At 43.4% G+C, this 21,334-nt stretch overlaps 4 protein-coding genes across 9 annotated transcripts in view; 1 reads left to right on the top strand and 3 right to left on the bottom strand.

Moving 5' to 3' along the window:
- The window catches only part of atxn2l (ataxin 2-like), an 11,578-nt gene extending 9,861 nt beyond the window's left edge, over nt 1-1,717 (top strand). For both annotated transcript variants that reach the window (XM_037477294.2, XM_037477293.2), the window contains exons 18-23: nt 94-260; nt 332-464; nt 550-662; nt 746-928; nt 1,012-1,171; nt 1,515-1,717. In XM_037477294.2, the coding sequence (XP_037333191.2) occupies nt 94-260; nt 332-464; nt 550-662; nt 746-928; nt 1,012-1,171; nt 1,515-1,573 (815 nt within the window). In that variant the 3' untranslated portion in view covers nt 1,574-1,717. The remainder of the gene's footprint in view (nt 1-93; nt 261-331; nt 465-549; nt 663-745; nt 929-1,011; nt 1,172-1,514) is intronic.
- A 65-nt stretch (nt 1,718-1,782) lies between these two features.
- On the bottom strand, nt 1,783-10,967 carry lat (linker for activation of T cells). Of its 4 annotated transcripts, none has more exons than XM_037477301.2 (11): nt 9,674-10,967; nt 7,559-7,666; nt 7,439-7,478; nt 7,325-7,353; nt 7,001-7,058; nt 6,713-6,774; nt 3,197-3,235; nt 2,462-2,510; nt 2,303-2,367; nt 2,176-2,214; nt 1,787-2,069 (listed from the first exon to the last, which is right to left on the bottom strand). In XM_037477301.2, the coding sequence occupies exons 2-11, from the start codon at nt 7,656-7,658 to the stop codon at nt 1,939-1,941; spliced, it is 612 nt and encodes a 203-aa protein (XP_037333198.2). In that variant the 5' UTR covers nt 7,659-7,666; nt 9,674-10,967; the 3' UTR covers nt 1,787-1,938. The 4 variants fall into 4 exon arrangements, with proteins under 4 accessions (XP_037333195.2, XP_037333198.2, XP_037333197.2 ...); XM_037477300.2 differs by having other exon boundaries at nt 9,703-10,967; XM_037477302.2 differs by lacking the exon at nt 9,674-10,967 and having other exon boundaries at nt 7,559-8,449.
- A 95-nt stretch (nt 10,968-11,062) lies between these two features.
- On the bottom strand, nt 11,063-18,069 carry spns1 (SPNS lysolipid transporter 1, lysophospholipid). Its single transcript, XM_037477295.2, has 13 exons — nt 17,862-18,069; nt 15,782-15,991; nt 15,149-15,214; nt 14,936-15,072; nt 14,702-14,853; nt 14,547-14,613; nt 14,254-14,396; nt 14,027-14,179; nt 13,602-13,791; nt 13,464-13,529; nt 13,101-13,199; nt 12,120-12,288; nt 11,063-11,801 (listed from the first exon to the last, which is right to left on the bottom strand). Exons 2-13 carry the CDS (start codon nt 15,981-15,983, stop codon nt 11,731-11,733), a joined length of 1,515 nt encoding a protein of 504 aa, XP_037333192.2. The 5' UTR covers nt 15,984-15,991; nt 17,862-18,069; the 3' UTR covers nt 11,063-11,730.
- Nucleotides 18,070-18,249: 180 nt separating this feature from the next.
- nfatc2ip (nuclear factor of activated T cells 2 interacting protein) lies at nt 18,250-21,224 on the bottom strand. 2 transcript variants are annotated; one of them, XM_037477170.2, is made up of 9 exons: nt 21,084-21,224; nt 20,434-20,532; nt 20,294-20,354; nt 20,113-20,221; nt 19,944-20,018; nt 19,542-19,731; nt 19,299-19,443; nt 18,917-19,029; nt 18,250-18,748 (listed from the first exon to the last, which is right to left on the bottom strand). In XM_037477170.2, the coding sequence occupies exons 1-9, from the start codon at nt 21,213-21,215 to the stop codon at nt 18,587-18,589; spliced, it is 1,086 nt and encodes a 361-aa protein (XP_037333067.2). In that variant the 5' UTR covers nt 21,216-21,224; the 3' UTR covers nt 18,250-18,586. The 2 variants fall into 2 exon arrangements, with proteins under 2 accessions (XP_037333067.2, XP_037333068.2); XM_037477171.2 differs by having other exon boundaries at nt 20,113-20,218.
- Nucleotides 21,225-21,334: the final 110 nt, after the last annotated feature.

Below are 21,334 nucleotides of genomic sequence, written 5' to 3'. Positions count from 1 at the left end.
AACTAATCGTTAGTTGCCGCCCTAGTGACATCATCTCTGATCAAACCAAAGCATTGTGGGAGTTGTAGTTCATATTAGCCGGTGATGTTTCAGGTCCGGTGGTGGGTCAGCGCCCCGAGCACCACGGCTCCCAGGCGTCCTCCATGATCCCGGCCGCGGCCTCGGCCGCCGGGCCCCCCCTGGTGGCCTCGCCGTACCCCCAGTCCTACCTGCAGTACGGTCAGGTGATCCAGGCCCTGCCCCCTCACTACCATGGACAGGTAACCACGTTTCAGCTCACAACCTCTTGTTACTGACTTTAAGTAAAAGTGGATCAAATGTCTGTTTGCAGCCAGTTTACTCGATGCTTCAGGGGGGGGCGAGGATGCTGACGTCCGGGGGCCCCCCCCAACAGATGGGTCCTCCTGGCCCCCAGTACCCCAGCCAGGCTGAGGGCCCCCAGGGGCCCCAGCAGGCCATGTATGGTAAGCAGGATCCAGGCTTTAGTTCCCCCCCCCACAAAGGCACAGCAAACCTTTATCAAATCATCACATGTCCTTCCTCTTCCAGCTCAGTCCTTTACTCACCACTCGGGGGCCATGCATCATCCTCAGCCCTCCAGCACCCCCACTGGGAACCAGCCCCCCCCCCAGCACACGGCTCCCAGTCCAGGACACAACCAGGTATTCTGCGTTAAAAGGGTGGGACACGACATGTTTATGAAGAATAACGTTTTTAAATCTCTAACCTGCCCCCCCCCCCTCAGTCAAATCAGGTTGGTCCTCAGCCTCAGTCCATGTTCCACTCTGGAGGTCTGCAGGCCCCGGCCCCCCCCAACATGCAGCCGGGCCACAGCTCCCCCCAGGCCTCCTACGCCATGCAGGGCTACAGCCTGCCGGGCCACCAGCCGCTGCCCCACGGCTTCCCCTCCATCGGACAGCTCACTCAGGTCAGCTTCCCCCCCTGACCCCCCCCCCCCCCCTCAGCTTTGGGCTTTAAACAGCGTCTCCGTTCCTTGTCCTCTGTCCTCAGGCTCACGTCACAGGCGGCATGTCCGGCCCCCACCACTCAGCAGCTCACGGCCTGCCCCCCGTCATGCTGCACTACGTCTCCCCCCAGCAGGGCGGGGGCTCCAACCCCCAACACGGCCCCCAGCAGGGGGCGCCGCAGCACTTCTACATCAGCCCACAAGGTAGAGACGATAGTACCTGTACATAGCAGTACTCCTATGTGTACTCGGTGTACTAATACTCCATGCGTGTACTGCTCAACATGCTCGTGTGACACCATGTATGATGAGTTTGGGTGTACTAGTACTTTGTGTGTACGAGTATTTTGGGTGTACTAGTACTTTGTGTGTACTAGTACTTTGTGTGTACTAGTACTTTGTGTGTACTAGTACTTTGGGTGTACTAGTACTTTGTGTGTACTAGTACTTTGTGTGTACTAGTACTTTGGGTGTACTAGTACTTTGGGTGTACTAGTACTTTGTGTGTACTAGTACTTTGGGTGATGTGGTGTCTCTTGTCCTCCAGCCCTTCAGGTGCAGGCTCACCACAGCCAGCAGCTCTCCTTCCACCCCTCAGCCAACTGACCCCCCCCTGAAGAACGGCAACATGAAACCAACCCTCCTCGTTGCTCCTGAGCAGAGAGGCTTCTGCATTTTAAGTGTAAATAGACTGAACTCAGTGGACCCCCCCCCCCCCACAGACAAAACCAGTTCATTGATAATAAAACCACTGAGAAAAAACCCTGTTTCCTTATGGTTCATTTGGACATATTTAGAATGTACAAATAAGGACTAAAAGTTTAATTGCCAAAACACATTTATTAGAACATCGACATAAATACAGAACGCTCGGGTTGAATCTCAGGAGACGTCAGTGAAAATCTAATGATGCAAATGAGAAGAATATAAAAAGGTACAGAAGTTAAATCAGAGACTGAAGTGTCTCCAGTTTAATCCTCAGAAGAAGAAGATGAAGATGGCCGCTGCGCTCCGTCACTCGGCTGGAGGCCGTCCTGCACGTTGACGTAGTTCCCTTCATCTTCATCATCATCATCCTCATCATCTTCAACTTCAACCTCAACTTCACGACAGAAGGAAGAGGAGACAAAATGAATTTCAGCAAATGAAGAACAATAAATTAAAAATAATAGAACCAAGAAACACACAGAAGGCTTTTAATAACTGACATTTCTTCTCTGGAACGTTTTCATAATCATGTTGAACATCTGAGGAGGAAAACAAAGCATCAGATGGAGAATCAGATCCAAACCGAGCTAAAGATGAACTGAACGCAACCGGTTTTCCGAAGTGTACCTGAACTCGGCGTGGAGGCTCTGCTCCCATTGGTCCGACCGGTCTGCTCTTCAGGCAACACCAATCTGCAGAAACCAGAGAAGAAGAGACCAAGGTGAGAAGGACTTACCTGAGTGACAGTAGCAAAGGCTCATGGGTAAAAGGAAAGAGGAAACCTACATGTAGCCGGCGTCATCAGCGTCGCTCTCAGCGTTAATGTAGTCAGGACCTGCAGGGGACCACATCTTCATCATCATCTTCATCACCATCATTATCCACACATCATCATCATCATCATCATCTACACGTCTTCATCACCATCTTCAATATCATCACCATCCACACGTCACCATCATCATCCACACGTCTTCATCACCCTCATCATCCACACATCTTCATCATCATCATCCACACGTCTTCATCACCATCATCATCCACACGTCTTCATCACCATCATCATCCACACATCTTCATCATCATCATCCACACGTCTTCATCACCATCATCATCCACACATCTTCATCATCATCATCCACACGTCTTCATCACCATCATCATCCACACGTCTTCATCACCATCATCATCCACACATCTTCATCATCATCATCCACACGTCTTCATCACCATCATCATCCACACGTCTTCATCATCATCATCATCTACACGTCTTCATCATCATCATCATCCACACGTCTTCATCATCATCCTCCACACATCTTCATCACCATCTTCATCATCATCTTCATCACCATCATTATCCACACGTCTTCATCATCATCACCATCCACACGTCTTCATCATCATCTACACGTCTTCATCATCATCATCATCCACACATCTTCATCATCATCATCCACACGTCTTCATCACCGTCTCATATTGTCATTTAGTTTAAAATCATTAAATATAAATTACCGTCTGCATCTGCTGGATTCTCATAACTCGGATTACTTTCTGTAAAATTAAATAGTTGAGATTTAAAGTAATAATAAAGGTCACATTCAGTATATTAGATAATAATAAAGGTCACATTCAGTATATTAGATAATAATAAAGGTCACATCCAGTATATTAGATAATAATAAAGGTCACATTCAGTATATTAGATAATAATAAAGGTCACATTCAGTATATTAGATAATAATAAAGGTCACATTCAGTATATTAGATAATAATAAAGGTCACATCCAGTATATTAGATAATAATAAAGGTCACATTCAGTATATTAGATAATAATAAAGGTCACATTCAGTATATTAGATAATAATAAAGGTCACATCCAGCATATTAGATAATAATAAAGGTCACATTCAGTATATTAGATAATAATAAAGGTCACATCCAGTATATTAGATAATAATAAAGGTCACATTCAGTATATTAGATAATAATAAAGGTCACATTCAGTATATTAGATAATAATAAAGGTCACATCCAGCATATTAGATAATAATAAAGGTCACATTCAGTATATTAGATAATAATAAAGGTCACATTCAGTATATTAGATAATAATAAAGGTCACATCCAGCATATTAGATAATAATAAAGGTCACATTCAGTATATTAGATAATAATAAAGGTCACATCCAGTATATTAGATAATAATAAAGGTCACATCCAGCATATTAGATAATAATAAAGGTCACATCCAGCATATTAGATAATAATAAAGGTCACATCCAGCATATTAGATAATAATAAAGGTCACATCCAGCATATTAGATAATAATAAAGGTCACATCCAGTATATTAGATAATAATAAAGGTCACATTCAGTATATTAGATAATAATAAAGGTCACATCCAGCATATTAGATAATAATAAAGGTCACATCCAGTATATTAGATAATAATAAAGGTCACATTCAGTATATTAGATAATAATAAAGGTCACATTCAGTATATTAGATAATAATAAAGGTCACATCCAGCATATTAGATAATAATAAAGGTCACATTCAGTATATTAGATAATAATAAAGGTCACATTCAGTATATTAGATAATAATAAAGGTCACATTCAGTATATTAGATAATAATAAAGGTCACATTCAGTACATTAGATAATAATAAAGGTCACATTCAGTACATTAGATAATAATAAAGGTCACATCCAGCATATTAGATAATAATAAAGGTCACATTCAGTATATTAGATAATAATAAAGGTCACATCCAGCATATTAGATAATAATAAAGGTCACATTCAGTATATTAGATAATAATAAAGGTCACATCCAGCATATTAGATAATAATAAAGGTCACATTCAGCATATTAGATAATAATAAAGGTCACATTCAGTATATTAGATAATAATAAAGGTCACATTCAGTATATTAGATAATAATAAAGGTCACATCCAGCATATTAGATAATAATAAAGGTCACATTCAGTATATTAGATAATAATAAAGGTCACATTCAGTATATTAGATAATAATAAAGGTCACATCCAGCATATTAGATAATAATAAAGGTCACATCCAGTATATTAGATAATAATAAAGGTCACATCCAGTATATTAGATAATAATAAAGGTCACATTCAGTATATTAGATAATAATAAAGGTCACATTCAGTATATTAGATAATAATAAAGGTCACATCCAGCATATTAGATAATAATAAAGGTCACATTCAGCATATTAGATAATAATAAAGGTCACATCCAGTATATTAGATAATAATAAAGGTCACATCCAGTATATTAGATAATAATAAAGGTCACATTCAGTATATTAGATAATAATAAAGGTCACATTCAGCATATTAGATAATAATAAAGGTCACATTCAGTATATTAGATAATAATAAAGGTCACATTCAGTATATTAGATAATAATAAAGGTCACATCCAGCATATTAGATAATAATAAAGGTCACATTCAGTATATTAGATAATAATAAAGGTCACATTCAGTATATTAGATAATAATAAAGGTCACATCCAGCATATTAGATAATAATAAAGGTCACATCCAGTATATTAGATAATAATAAAGGTCACATCCAGTATATTAGATAATAATAAAGGTCACATTCAGTATATTAGATAATAATAAAGGTCACATTCAGTATATTAGATAATAATAAAGGTCACATTCAGTATATTAGATAATAATAAAGGTCACATTCAGCATATTAGATAATAATAAAGGTCACATTCAGTATATTAGATAATAATAAAGGTCACATTCAGTATATTAGATAATAATAAAGGTCACATCCAGCATATTAGATAATAATAAAGGTCACATTCAGTATATTAGATAATAATAAAGGTCACATTCAGTATATTAGATAATAATAAAGGTCACATCCAGCATATTAGATAATAATAAAGGTCACATCCAGTATATTAGATAATAATAAAGGTCACATCCAGTATATTAGATAATAATAAAGGTCACATTCAGTATATTAGATAATAATAAAGGTCACATTCAGTATATTAGATAATAATAAAGGTCACATCCAGCATATTAGATAATAATAAAGGTCACATTCAGCATATTAGATAATAATAAAGGTCACATCCAGTATATTAGATAATAATAAAGGTCACATTCAGTATATTAGATAATAATAAAGGTCACATTCAGTATATTAGATAATAATAAAGGTCACATCCAGCATATTAGATAATAATAAAGGTCACATTCAGTATATTAGATAATAATAAAGGTCACATTCAGTATATTAGATAATAATAAAGGTCACATCCAGCATATTAGATAATAATAAAGGTCACATCCAGTATATTAGATAATAATAAAGGTCACATCCAGTATATTAGATAATAATAAAGGTCACATTCAGTATATTAGATAATAATAAAGGTCACATTCAGTATATTAGATAATAATAAAGGTCACATCCAGCATATTAGATAATAATAAAGGTCACATCCAGTATATTAGATAATAATAAAGGTCACATTCAGTATATTAGATAATAATAAAGGTCACATCCAGTATATTAGATAATAATAAAGGTCACATTCAGTATATTAGATAATAATAAAGGTCACATTCAGTATATTAGATAATAATAAAGGTCACATCCAGCATATTAGATAATAATAAAGGTCACATCCAGTATATTAGATAATAATAAAGGTCACATCCAGCATATTAGATAATAATAAAGGTCACATCCAGTATATTAGATAATAATAAAGGTCACATTCAGTATATTAGATAATAATAAAGGTCACATCCAGTATATTAGATAATAATAAAGGTCACATTCAGTATATTAGATAATAATAAAGGTCACATTCAGCATATTAGATAATAATAAAGGTCACATCCAGTATATTAGATAATAATAAAGGTCACATTCAGTATATTAGATAATAATAAAGGTCACATCCAGTATATTAGATAATAATAAAGGTCACATTCAGTATATTAAAGTCTGACCTGTTTCTGTCGGAGTGAACGATTGTTGTCTTCTGTGATTTTGGGAATCAGCTGACGTAAAGCTGAGGATGAAAAATAGAGCAGGTGTTAATAGTTTGATACAAAAATAGAAAAATAATCAATTATGAATATGAAGAAATATGAAGAACTTTTACTTCATTGTAATATAAAAATCATGTTTTTAAAAGAGCAAATACGCCGTGAAAAACATCACCACTTAACATGCAAATATGTGTTTTAATTTAATTACAGATAATTCAGAAGCAACATTCTATTGTTTTCACTCACTGAGGAGACAACAGGTTGGAGGAAAGGTGTTCAGAGGTCAGGTCGGGGTTCGTCTGGGCTGCAAATCAAAGACAGTCACACAATGATGACATCATCAACGCCGTGAAGACGTGTAAAGAACATCATCGTCAGCGTAGAGTCGGCTTGACAATGTTTGACCTGTATTCATACACATATATAATATATATATATATATATATATACTTATACTTATACATACATATATATACACACACACAGTTATAGGTTTTACTCATGAGACATTCATAGTTTTTGTTCATTCATCATTCTGGTGTGAAAATGAAAGCGCTGATTCTCACTCACATGGATGGATGACTCTAAACTGAGGAGATCTGATTGATGGAAAGAAGAAGACACTCAGTGATGACCTCATATGAAGCTATGACATCATCATCCCCACTTTTGCACCAGACTTACGGCAGGTAGTCCTCTGAGGCGTTGGCTTGGCGGAAGCAGACTGACGGGAGGAAACAAGAACTTTAGTTAAACTTTAATAGGTCACTTCAGGACTCATGAACCATTGTGACGGCGTCGCACCCTGAGGGCCTCGGCGGCATCGCAGGCAGACCCCCGCCAGCACCACCGTGGAGACCACAACGGCGGCCACCAGAACCCACAGGAGCCCCGAGTCAGCCATGTTTTAACCTGAGGAGGACAACAGGAGACCACATGAGTCCACATGAGTCCACATGAGCCCGGATGGACTAAGATGACGGTCTGAAGATGGGCTCTTCTTCTCTTCTTCCCGAACCGGAACCTGGAGAATGTGACGATCGTCGCCATAGTGACGCAGCCAGGAAGTAGAACCATGTGACGATAAATATCATCATGGAAAAGACCTTACAGAGGAAGTACTCAGTACTCCGGTCCTTTACTGCAGTAAAAGTACTACCATCACTGTCAGGCAGTTTTCTTTAAAAGCTCGATTTTAACATTCAACATGCGACCCGAAAACCTTCCCTTCCGGTTCCTCTGCTTTCATGTTACTGCCGAGTCAAATCCATGTTGGTCTGACACATGATGGCAACCAACGAGTCCTGATTCCTCTTGAGTGATTGTTCTCTTACTGAAGGTACAGAGTATGTGAGGGAAGAAAGCAGCATGAAGAGGAAACCGGATCAACGACAGGAAGTCACTTGTTGCCAACATTTTTTATCAATAATTGTTGATTCTGATGATATGAGGGAGAGAGATGACCTCAGAGGTTTAAAGTTATTCAGTTAGTATTACATCGTCTCAATGAAACCTATTTCATGGACTCCTTACGTCGCACGTGGAGGAACGTTGGGATTCAACATCATAAATAAAAAGTTTAGAGCAGCAGTGAACTCAGTGTGGTGAATTTGACAAAAGTCAAAAGCTGCATTCTGTGTAGTGACCAGCAGGGGGCGACTCCTCTGCTCCCATAGACGTCTATGAGGAAATGACTCTACTTCTGTGTAGTGACCAGCAGGGGGCGACTCCTCTGCTCCCATAGACGTCTATGAGGAAATGACTCTACTTCTGTGTAGTGACCAGCAGGGGGCGACTCCTCTGCTCCCATAGACGTCTATGAGGAAATGACTCTACTTCTGTGTAGTGACCAGCAGGGGGCGACTCCTCTGCTCCCATAGACGTCTATGAGGACATGACTCTACTTCTGTGTAGTGACCAGCAGGGGGCGACTCCTCTGCTCCCATAGACGTCTATGAAGAAATGACTCTACTTCTGTGTAGTGACCAGCAGGGGGCGACTCCTCTGCTCCCATAGACGTCTATGAGGAAATGACTCTACTTCTGTGTAGTGACCAGCAGGGGGCGACTCCTCTGCTCCCATAGACGTCTATGAAGAAATGACTCTACTTCTGTGTAGTGACCAGCAGGGGGCGACTCCTCTGCTCCCATAGACGTCTATGAGGAAATGACTCTACTTCTGTGTAGTGACCAGCAGGGGGCGACTCCTCTGCTCCCATAGACGTCTATGAGGAAATGACTCTACTTCTGTGTAGTGACCAGCAGGGGGCGACTCCTCTGCTCCCATAGACGTCTATGAGGAAATGACTCTACTTCTGTGTAGTGACCAGCAGGGGGCGACTCCTCTGCTCCCATAGACGTCTATGAGGAAATGACTCTACTTCTGTGTAGTGACCAGCAGGGGGCGACTCCTCTGCTCCCATAGACGTCTATGAGGAAATGACTCTACTTCTCTCTTGATTTATTCCCTCAGTAAACATTGTAAACATGAGTTTATGGTCTCAGTCTCTAGTTTCAAGTCTTCTTCAATGCACCATGATGTTCATTTAGTGAATGATGGTCCATTTAGAGTCAAACAGACCATAAAGAGGGGGATGCTTTAGGGCGGGGCTACTGTGATTGAAAGGTCTCTAGTAGACCATAAAGCAGGAGATGGTTCAGTACTGTAAAAACCACAATAACTCCACGATGTAGTAGAAGTAAAAACTAAAAATACGTAAATACAGGTATATATATACTTTTACTCATGAAAAAAGTAGAGTTGTTAAATAATGTACTTCAATCATGAAGTTATTACTAGAGAGAGAACCTCCAGGTGCATGCTGGGAACCAACCGAGGCTCTTCTATCACGCAGGGGTCACTTCTGAACAATAAGTGGAAGAGGACTCACCTAGACCTGAGGACAGATGGAGGACTCACCTAGACCTGAAGACAGATGGAGGACTCACCTAGACCTGAAGACAGATGGAGGACAGGTCCACATGAGGTGACGACTGAACATCCGCAATGTCTGCAGACGTCTCCTGATCTGATCTGGAGTCTGATCTTCAGCGACCAACTTCAAACAGTCTCCCCCTCCCCCTGCCTCCATCAGCCAATCAGCTCCTCCCCCTACCTCCAGCAGCCAATCAGCTCCTCCCCCTACCTCCAGCAGCCAATAACCTCCTCCCCCTTTGCTCCCCGCTACACCACTCGGACTCTGGTCCTCTGCGTGTGTCCAAAGAGACATCGTCCTCTGGCGGTTCAGAGACGCAGAGGAAGGCTTTAGAGAGAAAACCATTTAAAGGGACACTAAATGTGCACAAAGAAGACATCAGAGGTGTGTGTGTGTGTGTGTGTGTGTGTGTGTGTCATCTTCTGATGACATCAGGACCACAGAGAGCCTTCACCTCCTCAGACTGAACCTCCACTAAAACACACTGTAGACCTTAAACTGGACTTAAAATGGCTCTTATCTATAACTAGTTGTAAATCAGATTATTTGATGAAATGCCACGTAGTTTCTTGTTCTTTACGGTTGAAATGCTCTTATTGAAAGTCGCTTTGGATAAAAGCCTCAGCTTGATGACATGTGATGGAACGTGTGTGTGGATCAGACTCTTTGCAGCTCTGACACCAACCGATCAGCAGCGTTACCGTGACAACGACGAGCTGAAGCGCCGCAAGAAACCGTCTCAACATCCTCCCGCCTCCAAACAGGAAACCGCAGCGGGGGGAGGAAGCCTCGGCTGCACCTCCATCGGCCTCGTTTCCTTCAGTGCAGAGAACCCCTCTCCTCCCTCATTCAGGGGGGGGGGGGACCTCAGCACTGATGAGTCGTAGCGTGTTGTTACAGGTTGGAAGAGAACTGATGTTTGTCTTTAAGCTTCTTTACAAGATATCGATAACATCTCATCAATGAATCATCTCTGTAGATCTAGAGGAGCAACGTGGACCTGAGCAGAGAGTCACTCTGTGTTCAATCCGCACCACGTGCCTTTTAGTGCACGTTAGTCCAAACCTGTTGTCATGGGGACGTCACTCATTGAAGCCTCCAGTTTGACCGGCTGTCCGTCGCCATCTTGTTTTTCTGCAACCAGTGAACAGGAAGCGACCATATTTGGACTGAGGAGGACATAGAGACTCTTTGACTTCATTCTAAAATGTTGTTAGCCTGAAAATATCTTATCAAAGCTCCCAGGTGTCTCCCAGAGATACAGATGAACCAAGATGGCCACCATCATTACAGCATCCAGATTCCTCACAGGCTCCTCCTCCTTTGGACGAGGTCACTTCCTGCTGGAAGGCAAACTTGGAAGGAAACGCACAAAATGTCTCGTTTTTAATAATAGTAGTTATAAAAGTAGTGATACAATATTACATAGATTTTAATCTGCGTTAGCTCATGTTTCTTTGTACCAACATATTAAATCTAATTGCATCAGTTTAAACTCTGATGAGGATAATAAAACTACTACTAATTGTTATCAATTATCATTTTAGTTTTGCAGTGCTTTTATTTTTACATTCAATTCATGTAGAACAAATTAAAGTAAATTATGTAATAACCATAATAATACTTCAATGATGCTTAAAGAATTTTTCCTTTGTATTAAACCATTTCCACAAAGTGTAACAAGTTAATTCTTTTTTAATTTTCTTTAACAAAACAAGTATGAACAAGTTTTCCTCATGAAAGAGATAAAGATTCTCTTCTCTTTGTGTCTGTTAGTGTTTTAATTCAAACATAAAACACAGGATTATGGATAATAATAATAATAATAATAATAATAATAACGCTTCAGCTGAATATAAAATGAAATGAGGTGGAGGATCCAGCTGATCTCAGAGCAGCAGGATCACGAGTCTCTGTCATCTGCTCCAAAAATAAAAATAAAAACTTCCCTTAAGTTCTCGCTTTAGAATTATTGAAGAAGAAAAAAGCAGAAAATGTAAAAATATCCAGAAAAGAAAGGGATCCGAGCGCCGGACTGAACTCAGATCAGAACACTGGACACCGGAACCCGGGTGGAGCGTCCACTCTGAGGGACCACGATGGGCTCGTCCTCTGGGGACACAGAGACCACAGGTACTACTCACCACAGGTACTACTCATCACAGGTACTACTCACCACAGGTACTACTCACCACAGGTACTACTCATCACAGGTACTACTCATCACAGGTACTACTCATCACAGGTGCTACTCACCACAGGTACTACTCATCACAGGTACTACTCACCACAGGTACTACTCATCACAGGTACTACTCACCACAGGTACTACTCACCACAGGTGCTACTCATCACAGGTACCACTCATCACAGGTACTACTCATCACAGGTACTACTCATCACAGGTAGATTTTGGTGCGGTTGTCTCACCTGGGGGGGCGTGGTTCTTTGCCCGGTCCCGGTCTCCCTCGATGAAGAGCGCGGTGGCGAGGAAGAAGCCGCCTCCCACCACGGCCACAAAGGAGCAGAGCAGCAGGGAGAGCTGCAGCGAGCGGAACTGCCAGAGGAAGGAGTCCGTCCTCCTCAGGGAGTCTGACACCTGGGGGGGGGGCACAGGTACACACCTCAGGTACACAGGTACACACCTCAGGTACACAGGTACACACCTTAAGGTTGCAACTAAGCGATTATTATTCATTCATCAACTAATAGGTAACGTTACATGTATACAAACATGTACATATGAAAACACTTACATTCATCTTTATAATTATTTAATTTTCACTTTCATTAAGTTCTTATAATAAATAAATAAAAAGATGTATTTGTGAATCTTTTCTGCTCTACAACAAATCCATTAAATATTATGCAAAGATGTGTACGTGTGTGTGCGTGTGTGTGTGTGCATGTGTGTGTGTGCACGTGTGCGTGTGTGTGCATGTGTGTGCACGTGCATGTGTGCACGAGTGTGTATGCGTGTGTGCACGTGTGCGTGTGTGTGCATGTGTGTGCACGTGTGTGTGCATGTGTGCACGTGTGCGTGTGTGTGCATGTGTGTGCACGTGTGTGTGCATGTGTGCACGTGCATGTGTGCGTGTGTGTGCACGTGTGCATGTGTGTGTGTGTGCACGTGTGCATGTGTGTGTGTGTGTGTGCATGTGTGTGCACGTGTGCATGTGTGTGTGTGTGTGTGCACGTGTGCATGTGTGTGTGTGTGTGCATGTGTGTGCACGTGTGTGTGCATGTGTGCACGTGCATGTGTGCGTGTGTGTGCATGTGTGTGCACGTGTGTGTGCATGTGTGCACGTGCATGTGTGCGTGTGTGTGCATGTGTGTGCACGTGTGCATGTGTGTGTGTGTGTGCACGTGTGCATGTGTGTGTGTGTGTGCATGTGTGTGCACGTGTCCTACCACTCCGATCATGTAGGGACTGCCTGCGTCTCCCAGCAGGTGCGAGATGACGATCTGAAAAGCTTCGGCTGTGGATCGACGCGTCGGAACGACGACGTACTGAAAACAATAAAGTTAAGAGATACATCTAAACTTTAATATATTATAGAAGTGTCTTTTTACAAATACGAGAAGGAAGAAAGTGAATTTAACTATGAACAAGAATATAATAACTTTGCCTTTTTACTGCTTTTAAAAAATAGGACAAGAACCAAATAAGAAATAAATAGTACAAAAATAAAGAAAATGAAAATGAAGCACATATCCCAAAAAAAATGGAAATAAATAAAGGTGAAGCAGTAGAGAAGAACAAGGCGGCCTCACCAGCAGGATGTCAGCCACGATGGCCCAGTTCATGGAGAGGAAGGTCTCGCCGAGGAAGATGAAGACCTGTGCAGGCAGACGGGAAACATCTCACCTCTGATGCTGGCTCCATGCGTGTGATGATCATGTGACACTCACGTATGTGGCGGTGGTGCTGGCCTGGGCGAACACGATGGCGAGGTAGAGGAACGGCGCCGAGAGCAGCAGCCCGGCGGCGCAGACCAGCGGGTCGGCTCGGCCCGTCCTCATCCTCAGCTGCCGGCTCACCTGCACGCCGCTGGCCACGCCCAGAACACCTGTCACGCAGGTGATGACCCCGAAGATCAAACTGTGGGGCGAGAAAAGACGGCGTGGACGCAATCGTCATGGCGACACCTCATTTTTGGAGCATTTAGTGTGCAACAATTAGTCTGTCGCCATCCATCGCCAGCACCAAACAGGAAGTGACCATATATGGACGGTGTAGCCCCGCCCTAAAGCATCTCCTGCTTCTTGGTCTGTTTGACTCTAAATGGACCATCAGTCACTGCTTTTCAAATCGGGGGCGTGACCCGTGTGCTCACCTGTCTGAGGAGGCGCAGTTCCCCTCCACGCAGGGGGGCCTCTCGCCGGTGAAGACAGCAGCTCTGAAAAGGAACGTCGGCGCCCACAGCGCCAGGGAGCCGGTGACGAACGCCACGGCCGTGAAGCCGAAGGTGGACAGCACGAAGCTGTAGCTGCAGAGGAGGCGGAGTCAGAGTTTGGTGGGTGAGGATGAAAGTGGGAGGGGAGGGGGTCCTGATGGACCTACTTCTTGCTGAGAGCCTGCAGGTCTGCCAGCCAGCTGGTGCGCTGCGTGTGGTTCTCCGGCTGGTCTTCAATGGCTCCTCTGATTGGCTCCTTGACCACGAAGAGCAGCAGCAGCACGGCGATCAGACCCAGACCGGGAGTCACCTGGGGGGCGCGTGGGGTTGGGGGGGGGGGGGGGGACATTAACCCTCAGAGTGTACATCTCTGATTAACAACATCATATTAAGCATTTCAATACAATGTGTAACAGTTAATAAACGCGATGGAGGATCGATAAAGACACGTGATCCTCACCCGTAGAGCCCAGTGCCAGTCCTGCGCCGCGCCGCCGACCTGTGACCCCACGATGTACCCGAGGCCGCTGACACAAGCACAACCACAGCCTGTTAGCCGCTGTGAGCCAGTTACAGGAAATGAACATGGTGGCAGATGGAATGAAAGCGTCCCACCTGCCGACTGGGATGGCGAAGTAGAACACAGAGAGCATGTTGGTCCGCTGCTCCTTCACGTACAGGTCGGCGATGATGGTGGGGGCGATGGTGGAGTAACTGGCCTCCCCGACCCCCACCAGACCTCGGGTCAGCAGCAGGGCCCAGAAGTGCTGCAGGACCCCGAGAGACGGTCAGTCAGCGGGGGGGGGGGGGTTAAAGGGAAGCGGGGGGGGGGGGGGGGGGGACACTCACCTCTTTGGGGGTGTAGGAGCTGGCGAGCGTCACCACGGACCAGAACATGATGCCGAAGCTCATGATGACCTTCCTGTTGTAGCGGTCGCCGAGGTAACCGAAGGCCGGAGCCAGGAACATGTAGCTGCAGATGAAAACTGGAGGGGGGGGCGGGGGGGGGGGTTCAGCGGGTTGATGCAGGAGTCCATGTCTCTGATGGACAGATGTTCTTACCCGTTTGGAGGAGGCCGGACTTCCCGTCATCGATACCGAAGTACTGCTCGATGTCAGGGAGAACACCTGGGGGGCGAGGGGGGGGGGGGAGCGTTACTTCTTAGCTTGTACTCAGCAGTGAGCTTAATTAAAGACTTCACAGAGCCTTACAAGTACCCCCCCCTGTTGTTCTGTTGCAAACTTGAATTCAAAGAACATTTTCAACAATAAAGAAATCAATTCATATTTACATCTATCTTCTATAATCAATACATCTATCTTCTATAATCAATACATCTATCTTCTATAATCAATACATCTATCTTCTAGAATCAATACATCCATCTTCTAGAATCAATACATCCATCTTCTATAATCAATACATCTATATTCTATAATCAATACATCCATCTTCTATAATCAATACATCCATCTTCTATCTTCTATAATCAATACATCTATCTTCTATAATCAATACATCTATAATCAATACATCTATCTTCTAGAATCAATAACCTCAGATGACAATGGTATTGTCTCCTTATAGAAAGTGACCCCTTAAAGAATAAAATAATGATTTTCTTTCTTATTTAGTGACAATATTCATTTTTTCCCTTCTGACATCAATGTTTTTATTTTATTATTTTTACCCACCTGCCACGGTGAAGCGGTCCATGTAGTTGAGCAGGTTGATGTAACAGAGGATGAGGACGGTGAGCAGCGCCCGGACACTGGACACGCCGCTGGGCGGCTCCTCCTGCGCCCGCCGGGCCACGGCGCCGCCGCCCGGCTCCTCCCCCCCGCTGTCCTCGGAGAAGAAGGGCGCCGACTCCGACGCGGTCTCTCCCAGAGACATGGCCGCCGCTGAGGGGACCAATAAACACGATCAATCCCCAATATACGTGCACTTTGACCCCTTCATCCATTTATGGAAGAGCTTTGTGAAAAAGAACAAAGAATCCTCTTTACTGCTGGGGGAGGAGCCTGAGTGGACACGCTAGCCGGTTCCACCCGTTTACACTCTTTATGCTAAGCTAAGCTAAAACGTTTGAGAGGATACTTCACTTTCTGCAGAATAAAACCATGAGATGTTTGCTGAGGAAGAGGAACATGGCCTAGTGAAACCAAGTCACGTGACCTAGTGAAACCAAGTCACGTGACCTAGTGAAACCAAGTCACGTGACCTAGTGAAACCAAGTCACGTGACCTAGTGAAACCAAGTCACGTGACCTAGTGAAACCAAGTCACGTGACCTAGTGAAACCAAGTCACGTGGTCACGTCACATGTTCTCAGGAAGGTTCCTCATTGGGTGACGTAGTGGACGTGGCGCCATGAGAGCTGTTCTATTCTCTAACGCTAAGGAAAGGAGCTTCAATGCTTCCTTCGTTGGCTCCTTTAGGAACCACTGGACCTTCCTTTACCAAAGGAAAGCACATCATTCCGTCCCACAATTCCTTGCGGCGGGAATATTTAAATAGTGACGCATCATTGGTCCGTTCAGCAGAAATAACGATCATGACGTAGTTTAGTACACTGTAATATTACTTGGTTTCACTTTTATATGAATTATTTCCTTCATGTTGTTAATTAAGTAACTCTTTAGTATAATAAAATGAATTATTGCTTATTCCTTACAGAAAAGTAATGCATGATAAAAGCTCCTATTTTCATGTAACATGTCAACATTTTAACATTTTAAACGTCTCGTCTCATAAATCTTGAAGATGTCCTCTACAGATGTTTAGAGATGTTTAACGTGATGAAATATTGGAATGTGATCATTTGGAACTTTAGTTGATGGATGGAAATATGACCCATAAAGAATGAAATAGTATTAAATGTTTAATCGGTCTTTAAATGAAGAGTTTTGTGTGACAAGCAGTCAAAAAAACATAAAGATATTCTGATCAAAATGTAAAAAAGCAGAAAAACATCACGTTGAAGAAGCCTGAAGCACAAAATGTTTGAGATTCTTAAACATTAAGTTATTCTTTACTCTTCTACCCGGTGATGGTTTGTGGTCTATAAAACCAGTGGATATGGATCGTGTTAAAGATGGATGAGCTAATTGATCCATTAGTACATCTGAATAAAGGCAATCAGCAACACTATTGATTATTCATATTCTTTAAAGAAAATCGGTAATGGTTTAGATTAAACTGTTTTTTCCAAAAACCTCAATGACTCAATATTACTAAATTATACAATCGGATCAGATGATTTAAATATGAATGTATGTCTCTCAGTCTAAGATCAATAATACATTATTGATATATAATGACATCATTATATTGTGTATTGATCTGTGATTTGATCGATGACCACAGAGGAGCTGGACTTTGTCTACAAACACACGCCATTGATCAGATGCATTGATCAGGAGGTGATCGATCATCAGCTCCTCTGCACAAACACAGAGACGAACTAATCACTGCGGGACCAAACGGGCCGAGGTCCCGGACGAGTTCCACGTGGTACCAACCCAATTAGATGCAGCTCGTTGGTCCGCTTGTGGAAGTATTGGTGTTTAGTCAGATGTTCACGTGACCTCGATCGCAGCTCTGCGAGGTTGAGACGATCAGAGACTTTGAATGGATTCTGGCTGCGTTCAACAAGGCCTTTGTTTTATTTTAAAATCATTTGTGACAAAAAACTATTTTGTTAATTGTCTATTTTGGGGTTAACAGCGCCGCTGGGTGCCATTAGCTTCTCGTCGTCGTTGTTGTTGTTTACCTGAGTTGAGGACGCTCCTCTCTTCTTCGTTACGTCGAACCGTCGAAAAACCGTCACTGCGAATCCATGGCGACGTTAATACAAATAAAAACGTTTACACGTGAACCACGTATTAAAAATAAAGTGAATGTTTACTTCAGCGATGACAATTGTGCAGCATCGCCGCCATGTTGGATCTGACTGAACTTCCGCCCCGTCACTCACATGACCTCCTTATCGGAGAGTCACGTGACGACGATGGGCTCATCCAATTAGCGGAAGTTTGGAAACACACAGACGGCCTCATAAAACAATGATTAAATCTTATTATTTAATCAACGTGGAGCTTAAATTGAAAATAAATATAATCATGTAGAAAGAGAAAATAAGACCATTTTCATATACAAACATTTATTATATTAAAGTTAAGTTTCGAGGAATAATTTAGAATTGTATAATACTTTGTATAATACTTTATTCTTGATTATGATGAACAAATAAATAATATTGTTTAAATTGAAGCACTAAGATGTAAAATTACCTGAGATTTTTCTTAAAGAGCAACTTCTACTCATTTTATTATTGTTTCCAGAACCCGTTATAAAAGTACAAAGAGGTTATTGTACAGACATTACATTCAAATAAGTTTACAATTGTACAGGTTTTTCATGCTTTTGCATTTTTCATGTTCTAAACATAGAAGCCCATAATTAGAGTATTTCCACTTTACAGAGTAACAATAGAGTCTAAACCCAAACTTCGATGATGTCACCGTCCTCCATGTCCAGCTGAGCCGGCGTCTGTCCGTCCGTCACCTTGCTGCCGTCATAGTGGAAGCGGGCCGTCGTCCGGGCAACGTCGGACATGGTGCACAGATACCGAGAGAAGACGGAGCCCAGCGGAGCGTCCTGGGACACACGGACACACACACACACGGACACACACACACACACACACACACACACACACACACACACACACACACACACACACGGACACACACACACACACAGATCATTAGGTCACATGTTCAATTCCAGCAGGAATTCTGACTGAAAGCAGGACGGAGGACGTACTCTGTGCAGAGAGAAGTCCTGTGAGGAGGCTCGGTCTTTGCTCTGCAGCCTCACGGTGACGCTGCTGCAGCTGTCGGCCTCACGGCCATCCACCGCTGCCATGACGACGCACTCTGAACAACAACAACAAAGAACAAGGTCCATGACTTCATGAGAATCTGCTGCTACTTCAAAAGATGCTGCATTGTTGGACGATACAAAGATACGGTGCAGAAACACAAAACGTGAATCAAATACAACCACAGGAAGTTCTTTTTAGCAGAAGCTCGTCTTTGAGAACATTTTGCAGCTGAATGAGAGAAATTCCTTTGTTATAAAATGAGGTCAGAGCTTCTGATTTAATATGTTTATTATACATAAGCGCTTTGATTGCGTGACCCACCGACGATGTCGGCGATGCCGAGTCCGAGCTCGCCCACGGTGGCGTCCGTCCGGAGCTCCTGCTCCTCCCTGAGCAGCAGGAGGCGAGGAGGCGGCACATCGAGGATGATTGACAGCTGGGTCAGCACGTCACTCAGACGGGTCGACTGCAAAGACACAGAGAGGAGCCCATTGACAGGTGACATCATGGGGTCCTGGTTTTCTTCTGGGGATGAGGCAGAGGGGGGGGGGGGGCGGTACGTACCGACAGAACCAGGACCTTGTGGACGTCGGTCCGGCAGCGGATCTTCAAGGGGATCTCCCGGAGCGAGGAGCCCTGGCGTTCAGAGACCGGGGTCAAGATGACGTCGTCCTCCGGCTCGCTGAGGCACTTCCTGTCCACAGGCTCAGGAGACAGGAAGGAGTTCATCGCCTGGAGCTTTCTGTCGATCTCACTGAGGACCAACAAGCACGGAGTAGAGGCTTTGCTGTAGAGACCAGTGACTGAAGGCAGTAGATGACTTCGAGACCAGAGGTCAAAGAATAAGGACCAGAGACTAAAGACTGGAGCAGGGACCCTCTAGCTTTACCGGTCGGGGGGGTCTGCATGAGCAGAAATGAAAACGTCCCGTACAACGACTTCCAAAGAACGGTTTCTGAACCTCACCTGATCTTCTTCTGGACCCGTCGGGACTGTTTCTGGACCGGACTCTCTGGGGGAGACGGGCAGCGGATGCCTGCTCTGAGCTCGGTGACAGAAAACAAAGCAGTTGAGGAGGAGGAGTTGGGGGAGACGTCTGGGTCCAGGTTCTACACCCCTACTTCCATCCACCTACAGTTCTGTTGTCTCCAACTGGACTTCGGCCTCCTCATCAGAGTCGCTGAGGGTGACAACGTCTGCTGGAGCTCCTCGAGAAGAAAAGCGAGCCCACAAATCGCCGTCTGCTGGGAGAAACAAAGAACCCGTGAGGAGCTTCTCTTCACCCTTCTCTCAGCTCCACCCTGCGGCTTCCCTACCTGAGTTCTCCTTCTCTGTGAAGACAGCGGCCATCGGCCTCAGCTGCAAACTGCTGCTCACCTGAGGACAAGGAGCTCAGTCACACCTGTTTGGGACAAACACCTTCAGACATCGAACTGATCTGGGGTCGGGTGTTCACCTTGTTGGAGTAAACGGGCACCGAGACGATGGCCGAGGGGTCCAGGATGCGCCTGCGTTTGGGTGGAGGCTTCACTGCGTCATGCTCTACGTCACACACCTGCAGGACAGACGACGGTGTGTTCAGGTGAAAACGCTACATGACGATAAATAAATGCGTTGCTATGTTAGCGTTTATTCCATCTTTATTGGGTTCAAACATCTTCATACATTTAGTTGGAGCCGTTGAGAAAGAGAAAACGTAACATAACTTTTAAAGTGCGTTAACGAACGTTAAATGTGTCATTTTTTAAATGTGGTTCGGCAGTGTTCTAAACTAACGTTAAAGCTACGAATAACAACGCGCTTATAAGGGGGCAGAAGTGTTCTTGTCACGACGAGGTTTTCACTCAAATCGAAACCAAAAGAGCAACTAACGGACCTCAGATTCAGCAACGAGAGGCTTTTATTTTGAAGAGCTAGCGTTAGCTTTGCGCCACTACCAAGATGCTAATGTTTTCCTCTGAAGAAAGTTTAAACATGTTTCTGTTGCTACGATTCACTTTTCATCGGAAGTCACTTCAATCACGGCAAAGCTGCATTTTTTAGTCACATATTTCACCACGTGAGTGTTTGTTCACCGATAAAAGCAGCAGATGTTTTAACACTCACCGATTCCGCCATGTTTGTTTGTCTTTGCACGGCAGCTGTTGCCTTCACGGACTGTGGGAAATCAGTCATTAGATGGTTCTGTTGTCTTCTGCTGCGTTCAGGGAGCGTGGGAAACGTGTACAATATGCTCATTGACGGTTAAAGGAGAAGTTAACTATTAATGTTATTGATCTTTTTTAAGTACATTTTCTCAATTAATTTGCATGGTACAATCTGATGTACTATTAGAGAGTACTATTATTTTTAGCTAT

The sequence above is a fragment of the Pungitius pungitius genome, chromosome 12, assembly GCF_949316345.1.
Source record: "Pungitius pungitius chromosome 12, fPunPun2.1, whole genome shotgun sequence".
In the NCBI taxonomy this organism is placed as follows: Eukaryota; Metazoa; Chordata; class Actinopteri; order Perciformes; family Gasterosteidae; genus Pungitius; species Pungitius pungitius.
Note: the sequence above shows the minus strand (reverse complement) of the source record. Positions and strands in the feature narration are given on the sequence as shown.